General features: G+C 48.7%; 1 protein-coding gene across 1 annotated transcript; it reads left to right on the top strand.

Annotated features, from left to right (window-relative positions):
- Window positions 1-2,092: 2,092 nt before the first annotated feature.
- Window positions 2,093-3,939, top strand: Six6 (SIX homeobox 6). The gene is made up of 2 exons (XM_069993598.1): window positions 2,093-2,749; window positions 3,771-3,939. The coding sequence occupies exons 1-2, from the start codon at window positions 2,178-2,180 to the stop codon at window positions 3,937-3,939; spliced, it is 741 nt and encodes a 246-aa protein (XP_069849699.1). The 5' UTR covers window positions 2,093-2,177.
- Window positions 3,940-8,503: the final 4,564 nt, after the last annotated feature.

Here is an 8,503-nt window from a genome sequence, read left to right as displayed (position 1 = left end):
GCAGTTAGCTTGGTCCCTGCCCTACCGGCCTGGTCTTTAGGGGTTTTCACAGCGCAGATTCTCTTCTGCTTCTGCATTCTGAGTCCCTGTGTGCTACTTTTCTCACTCAAACTTGTCCAAGGGGTAATTCGGAAGTCCCTCTGAGCTAGAGAAAGATTTATGCATTGTCATTATTCCCAATGTCCTCTTTATTTGCCCTGCCCTGTCGCATTTCAAGAAAATGAGCTCTTAGAAAAGAAAGCCTCTCTATTGAGGCAGCTGGAGAACTTGCAGAATGATGTAAATGGTTGCAGGGCTTTCTCCCCCCTCTGCTTTTTTTTTTTTTTTCTGAGTGAACTGTGAAGATCTGTGAAAATAATATCAGGGTTTTCCGTCAGAACGAGCTTTGCCCTGCACTCAGGCGTAGCATGATCTGACCCGACACTTCCAACCATCTGTGCTATCTATCTGCCTTCTGATTTACCAGATCTGAACAAGCCGCATACAAATTGTACTTGATACTAAAGAAAAAAGAGCCTGGCCCAGTCCAGTTTGGGGGTGAACTTTTCCATCTGATTTTTGGTCAGATGAGCCTCCCCCAAACTTTCTGGCATTTTTGTTGGATACCCCATCAATCGAGTTATTTTCTTCCAACTAAATAACCCCCTTATCAAAAGCCCACATGAGAGTTGCTTTGGTTTCTGTGGCTGAGGCCTCAGAATATGGTATGATGTGGATGTCAATTGGGAATCAATACAAGTTGCCAATTCAGCCTATGTCCAGAAGGTAGAGCTGCCAACAAGGCCCTTCTCTGCAGGAGGCATCAGTGGCCAATGGCTTAAGAAGTGGGGTTTTGTTTGTTTGTTTTTGTTTTTTAGTCACCACTACCACTACCCCCCCCTCCAACACATTGTTGTGGGTCTCCTCTCTTTTACTTTTACTGAATTGCTTTTAGGTTAACAAGACAACATTGCTGTCTCAAGCTCAAGAGTTGTTATGTTCTAATAGTGAGGGGAGGGGGGTCAAAATTAGGCTGCCAGAAGAGAAGTAAATCAATATTTTCTAAAAGATCTTTGAAATGAGCTTTTAAGTCGCTGTCCTGACCTAGCAATGACTTCTCACTCTAAATGTGGCTATGCTGCACATTTGTTCAAGTCCATTAAACAGGGGAGGAGGGGATTAAAAGTATAGTATTTATTCCAGTGAGATCTCTCCAGCCCACCTGACTTCAAGTATTTGACTTTGTGGTCAGTGTCTATATCTCCAACTGTGAGCATGTCCCTGCTTTTATTTACAGTAGTTTTAGGAAGTTTTTGAAGGGAGTGGGGATAGAGTCAAACTGACCTCTTCTACAGATCCCTGGTCCTGATCCTTCGGCTGCAGATTAGTTTCTCAGCTGCTTTGGCAGCTGGAAAGGTGGGGGGGGGGGGGGACGGGGCGGGGTGCAGGGATGGATGCTTAGAAGACTTGGCAAAATCCACTCTTTCCTCTCCCTCTTCGTGGTGCATGAGATCCCCAACGGTTTTCTGTTTTCTTACAACTAAATTAGACAGTTCCTCGAGGATTTTGAGTTTGGGGCCAAATCTCTTTGTCTTCAGGAGATCTGTCCATATCATCAGAAGCATATAGCATCGTCCCCGGCCCTCCCCCCTCAAAATCGAATTCCTATAGCACCCCTGCCTCTTCTGTGGGAAAACAAGAGGGAGAGGAAGGCTGAGAGGGAAAGGAAAGAGAGAGAAACGCCGCGGTCCTCGCTTGTGTGCTCTTCCCAGCCACTCGATCCGTCCTTTTCATCCTCCAGCTTCTGCAAAATACTGAGGATAAGTCCACCCACAAACGGCGGGCGCTGTCGGGTACGGGGAGGTGCTGAAATGGCCCAGGCGCTCTGGTCGCAGCCTTGATTGGCAGAGTTGGCCAGTGACTGACAGGGGGGTCTCCATGGCGCCGGCGCTGCCAGTCCTCCCACCCCAGTAGCAGCGCCTGCGAGCCTGCCTGCATGCGGGAAGAGAGCGGTGCCGAAACCTAGCCCAGCAGCCCACACCTCCTCCAGTCCGGGACCGTCTCGCTCGTGACGGTGTCACCCCCCAGCCACCACACCCAGGAGAGCCTGGCGCATCCTGCTAGGCCTGCAGACATCTGCTGAGTGGCCCGCCCGCCCGGGGCTCCGTGTCCCCTCCGCTGCCGCCGGCGCTTCCTCGATGTTCCAGCTGCCTATCTTGAATTTCAGCCCCCAGCAAGTGGCCGGGGTATGCGAGACCCTGGAGGAGAGTGGCGATGTGGAGCGGCTGGGTCGCTTCCTGTGGTCGCTGCCTGTGGCCCCTGCGGCCTGCGAGGCCCTCAACAAGAATGAGTCGGTGCTGCGCGCACGAGCCATCGTGGCCTTCCACGGCGGCAACTACCGCGAGCTCTACCACATCCTCGAAAACCACAAGTTTACCAAGGAGTCGCACGCCAAGCTGCAGGCGTTGTGGCTAGAGGCGCACTACCAGGAGGCTGAGAAGCTCCGTGGACGGCCCTTGGGGCCCGTGGACAAGTACCGCGTGAGGAAGAAGTTCCCTCTGCCCCGCACCATTTGGGACGGCGAACAGAAGACGCATTGCTTCAAGGAGCGCACTCGGCACCTGCTCCGAGAGTGGTACCTGCAGGACCCTTACCCCAACCCCAGCAAAAAGCGGGAGCTCGCCCAGGCCACCGGACTCACCCCCACACAGGTGGGCAACTGGTTCAAAAATCGCCGACAAAGGGATCGAGCGGCCGCAGCCAAGAACAGGTTGGTACCTAGAGGCCTTTGTGCACGCCAGAGAGGGTTTGGGGGAGGCTGTCCCGGCGCCCTTCTCCGGGTCAGGAGATTTCCGATTCTGCAGGAGTTTGGGAGTGTGGTCTTGTCTTCGGTGTCGGAGTCCAAGTTCTGGACTCCAGTGTGAGGGCTCCCTTCCTCGCTCCTTGGTTCTCTACCCTCTCATTCACCTGGCTCTGGGAGCCAGGCAAAAGCTGCTCCTAGGCACCAAAACCAAGGCTTCATTGGAATGGGAGAGAAATAAAATCCCAGAACAATTCATTGACTCCAACACCCAAAGCTTACTTCTTGTGACCCTGGACCCAGCCTCTTACCATTCGAATTGAAATCTGGCTCGTTTGCAATGGGTCGGCTTTGTGAGATTTTTTTCAAAATCCCAGGTGCCTCCTTGCGCAATGCAGTTTTCCAAGGTGCCTCTTCCTCAGAGGCGGAAAAAGCGACTTTTTCTTCTTCCCGCCGCCTAGCTAACCGTGTTCCCTAAGAGCGATCCAAAGCGTCCCATTTCCCAGCTTATGGATCTCAATGAGCCCAACACTTCGTTTGAAACTCCCAGTGCAACCAAACGTCAGGCAGTTTTTGCCCTTAGCCTGAGCAGACCCGGCCTCAAGCGTGAGCCTCGGGCAGATGAACCTCTGGGAAGGGTGTTCCCTATCTTGGAGCCTTATCTGTTCGTCCCAGCGGTCTGTCGGTCTGTCGGCTATTTCCTAACAGTCCTGTCAATCTCCCAAAGGTGGGCCCTAACGGGAAGACCCAGTGATCCCAGCATCCCCAAGGCAGAGGAATAGAGAAGGGTGGGACCGCAGGAAGCCGCCGCAGACTCCTGCGGGGCCTGGGCCTCGGTCCTCCGTTCTCCTCCACCCGAGGTGTCCTGGTTTGAGGAAGATCCCAACGCTGGGCTGGAGGGAGGCAGACTAGGAGGAAAAGGAGACTCAGGAGTGGCTAAGTTACGCACTATGACCCGTGTCCCCTTCCTTCCCGTCCCCCCCCCCCCCAGACTCCAGCAGCAGGTTCTGTCGCAGGGCTCCGGGCGGGCGCCGCGGGCCGAGGGCGAGGGCGCGCCAGAGGTGTTGGGCGGTGCCGCCAGCCCCGCTGCCAGTCTATCCAGCAAGGCGGCCACTTCGGCCATCTCCATCACGTCCAGCGACAGTGAATGTGACATCTGAGTTGCCCACCCATCACACTCAGAAAACAGAATCCGGTGAAAAGTGATAAGCAAAATACAGAAAGGAGAAAGGGCGAGAGACCAACAGATCCAGCGCTGGAGGAAGTCAGGTGGCTAGGGACCCGTGGGCTTGAGTTGCAGGGCTCCACCGTCCGACCTGCGCCAGGGGCACCGGCTGGCTTCCAATACCGGGACCCGCGGTGAGGCCTGGCCCAGGGCCACCTTCTCTTTGCTTTGCTTTTTCTGAAGGATTTTGCGGCAAAAGACGCCTTGGGAACCCGAACTGCACGCTGAGCATCTGCCTTGAATCTTCTGTGGGTATTTCATGTCGAAAGGACGCTGATATATATGTATGTATGTATAAGTTCTGCTTTAAAGTGTTTTTTTAAAGAAAACATATATATGCTGTTTATTTACTTATTTAAGGACTGACTGCCATGGTAGGTTTCTCTGTAGCGTGGGGGAACTTCCTGGTTAAAGTGGGTGCCCACTGTGTAGAGAAGCCAAACAATAAAACAACTTGGTGGGCAATCTTTCTTCATGAAGGGACCTGTTATCTTAGATTCTTTTTAAATCATTCTCATTTCTTTATCAGGCATATAGGGTTGAAATCTTGTCCAAACAGTCTTACCAGATCTTCTCTGTATCATATGCCTTCTGTGATGTTTCCCTGTGTATATATTTTTCAAACAGCCACTTGATAGGACTACAACTGCCTACCAGATCAAATTTTATGTATATGTTTGTGTGTACACATGTACATACATATATACACATCATATTTAAGCATAGAAATTGGCGACCTGAGCGTGCTCTGTAAGGCCATCTCCCATGTCTCCAGCATACGGAATTATGAATTATCTATTGGTATCCATTTTTATAAAGTGTTAACAGTTTTCAGAAAGAAATAAGAGAGCCAAACATGGGGCTCAGACAGTGGATCTTTTTATTTACAATGCAAAACTACTCTGACACACAGGTTCTGTAAATAAAGAGGCTTTCCACCTCTTCTGTGGCCCCCTCCCATTTAAAACCAATGCATACACAGGACCAGGCTAGGTAAGCATGTACTGTGGTTAGACTTGAGCTTTTATTTAAATAAGACCAAAACAAAAATACAAAAGGCTGGAGATAACTAGAATAAGATCTTCCTGCTGCAGGAAGGACCCTATCTTCCTGTGGGTTATTTTCAAATGAATAATTGTCAGCAAGAAAAATCTCAAGGTTTGGTATAGTATGTAATCTTGTTATACATGGAGGGTGAAACAAGTCTTCAGGAAATAACTGACATTTTCTGATCTCCACATTAAACATGAAACAATTCACAACTACATTATCCTGGCAATGACCTCAATTAAATATATAAAATAGCCAGTGGCTCATGTGGAGGCTCAGTTCTGACCATGGAGGTTCAAAGAAGCCGCCTGGGCTGGAAAGTCCATGAAACTCTTATCTCCAACAAATTAAAAAAAAAAAAAAAAGCTAGAAGTGAAGCTGTGGCTCAAGTGGTAGAGTGCTAAACTTGAGCAAAAGAAGCTTGGGGACATCACCCAAGCCCTGAGTTCAAGCCTCAGGACTGACACACACACTAAATAAATAAATAAATAAACCCTTAGTGTTTAATTCTTCGACCTGCAGTACATAAACACTCACATTCACATGTCACCATTGGGGAAAAAAAAAACTTATCATCCTTGTACTATAAAAACAAATGTTATCCAAAGTTTCTAAGCTTGTTTCCTAGTAAAACAGATTGCAAATTACAAATTTTGACATTGATCTTTCAATCACTTGAGCTGGACTTTTCTTCTACTCACCCCCTTTAGAGAACTTCTAATTTGATTCACCAACCCTAGTCAAAATGCTCTTTGAGTCAGAAACTTGCTAACAACTCTTAAGGGAGAAATGCTGAAGTACAAACCAAACAAAAAGAACTAAAATGAAGAAGACCAAAAAAAAAAAAAAAGAGTCAAATGGAAAGCTATGGTCTGGAAGGCCTGAACATCAGTAAGGGCTGATATTTGCTTTCTAAATCACTTAAACAGATTTGGCTTGTTTGAGCTTTATTAAATGTTTGCCATTTTGTACAATCCCCCTTATGCGGAGAATTCCTGAAGAGTACCTGGATGGAAGGATTGGGAAAGTCTTTGTTTTAATTAGTGTTCTTCCCCAAGCAAGTAAATGCCCTTTAGTGTGTCCTGAAAGGTTTGGTTGATAGAGGTCTCTCCAGACTCAATTTTTATTTAAAGCCCCAGATAGTTCCTGGAATGCCAGGGTTCAGAGACAAGAATGGTCTTTACAGTTGTAAAACTTAAGGAGGACTTCACTCTCAAAGTAACTTTGGAAGTACAAGACCCTTGTGATTGAATGCCTCCTTAAATTTTGGAATGGGGGAGGGGAGGGAGTCTCTCTTGCCACACCCTAGTTCTGAATACACGGAGCAACAGCGCTGTACAGTGAAAAGTCCAGGGATTACCAATCTTGTGCCCCAACTCCACCCTATTTTAGCTATAGATTTATCCAAAACCAATACTTGGAGAAATTTGTTGGTAAATTTTATCTCCTACTTTGATGATTTCAGGTTTAATAGGGAAAAGGATTATTTGGTGGAATGATATATAGGAATTTAAGATTCAAAGAATCCCAGTCCACTCACCAGTTCAAGTGATACTTAAAAACAGAAGGAAGTATTCATTCTGCCATCTCAAGAATTGGGGTAACACAGCTAGGAAGCAAGTTTTCCCTTTACAAAGTAAATTTTAAATTACATGTAACTTGCTTAGAGAAGATGAAAAGGTCAAGTATCAATGGGCTTTAAAAAAATTCTGCTTTGATTGAAATGGCATGCACCATTTACTTAAATTAACATGCAGCCAAGAATTACCTCTCAAAACAGCTATAATAATTCCACAATCTGGAGATTTATTCCTTTAATTTTACCTTAAAGCCTTACAGAAGCGATATATTGTTTCAAATTGTTTGTGTTTATCTTAAATTGGGTCACATCTAACTCTCTTTGTAGACAATCAATTCTTTGATGGGCACATGTTAAAAAACCAGTCCATACCTTCACACAGAGATTTCTTTATATTTATTTTTATTCTTGTAGTGCTGGTGTTCAAACCCAAGGCCTTGCACAAAGTAGGCAAGCGCTGTCACTGAGCACCTGCCCTTGTATATTAACAGTCTAGAATTTCCAATTCAATTTTATCATACAAGTTTGCTTTTAAATGCTTTCCCGGATCAGTTTGATCCTGGCCTAGAGAGTGTTTATAAACATCCATAACAACACATGCAGGTAGTAAAAAGACTTGAAGGTTCTGGATTAGGGAAATCTCCACGTGATGGGTTTCCTTTCACTCGGGCAATTCTTCTGTCAAAATTTCCTCAAATAGCACTGCAGCAGAATAGAAAGAAGCTTTTTATTTTTAATTTTATTTTTACATTTCAACAGACAGAAATCTGGAGTGTTTTAAACCCCAGCCTCAGCTCAGACTCTCTCACAGTGTGTAACTATTGGAATCAGCCTCTGATTCCACCCAAACATCCAAGGCCCTCGTTCCCCACTGCCAGGGCTCCTGGCCTCCACTTTAATGACCCACTGGGCCCCCACCAGCTCCCCCTCCCCCCTTCCCTTCACTAGTTTGTTTATAAAAATCTAACGGGCTGGGGGGGGAGGCTGGGGTGGGGGAGGGAACTTGCTCTTTGTTTACATTAAACAAATGACAGGCAAAAAGCTTGAGCAAAGGTCTTCCTTGACCTCGTTCTCTCTCCCTAATTTTAACAAAAAGCAAAAAAATATTGTATCCAAAGAGAATGAGACTGGGGCCCCGGAGGAGGAGAGAAGCAGCTTTTCGCTCTATTCAGCGGGGACCCCGGGTGCGGACGATTTCCGCTCCCATTGTGAGGCGGGGCCGGGGGCGTCGGTGAATGGGGGGTCTGCCAAGCGGCCCGCCGGGCTGTCAGGCGGCTCAGCGTAATCAGGGCTAATGACAGCGGCCGGGCGCTCGGCGGGACAATGCGCGGGACAATGCGCGGGACAATGCGCGGGGCCTCGGGGTTGCGGGGTTTTGTCAGCCTGAATAGCTAATAGGTTTGCTTGTGGGCTGCGAAGGGGCGGGAGAGGGGGGCGTCGGAGGGGGAGGCGGCCGGGGAGAAGGGGTCATTGTCCTCCCACTAGCCGGGGCGCCCAGGCGCGTCCCTCCGACGCGCGGCCACCCCCTCCCCCTGCAGCGCCCGGACAGGAAGACGGCGGGGAGGACCCCCAAAGAGCTGCAGGCCCTGCGTGGGCTTCCCTTACGGAGGGGGTGGGAGGACCCGAACAGTCCTGGGAAAAGTGGTCCTCCCTTCCAGCTGCGATCGCCGCGGGCCCACCTTCTCCATCCAGTGGCCAGGGACCTCGCCCACGTGCGGGCCTTGAATCACAACTATTGTCACTTGCACACTCAACTCCTAGCTGCAGGGGACAACTCCCTCACAACCTGCCACGGGAGATTGCGAACACCCAGGTGAGACAATACACACACGAGTGCCCGAGGCACAAGCCCGGCCGGGCCTGGGGCCAG

Source organism: Dipodomys merriami, unplaced genomic scaffold, assembly GCF_024711535.1.
Source record: "Dipodomys merriami isolate MVZ:Mamm:240054 unplaced genomic scaffold, mDipMer1.0.p SCAF_1, whole genome shotgun sequence".
Taxonomy (NCBI): domain Eukaryota; kingdom Metazoa; phylum Chordata; class Mammalia; order Rodentia; family Heteromyidae; genus Dipodomys; species Dipodomys merriami.
This window is presented reverse-complemented; position numbering and strand designations above follow the sequence as displayed.

Coding starts and splice junctions, on each gene's coding strand:
- Six6 (XM_069993598.1), top strand. CDS start 2,178: ATGTTCCAGCTGCCTATCTTGAATTTCAGCCCCCAGCAAGTGGCCGGG. Junction 2,750..3,770: donor GCGGCCGCAGCCAAGAACAG/GTTGGTACCTAG, acceptor CCCCCCCCCCAG/ACTCCAGCAGCAGGTTCTGT.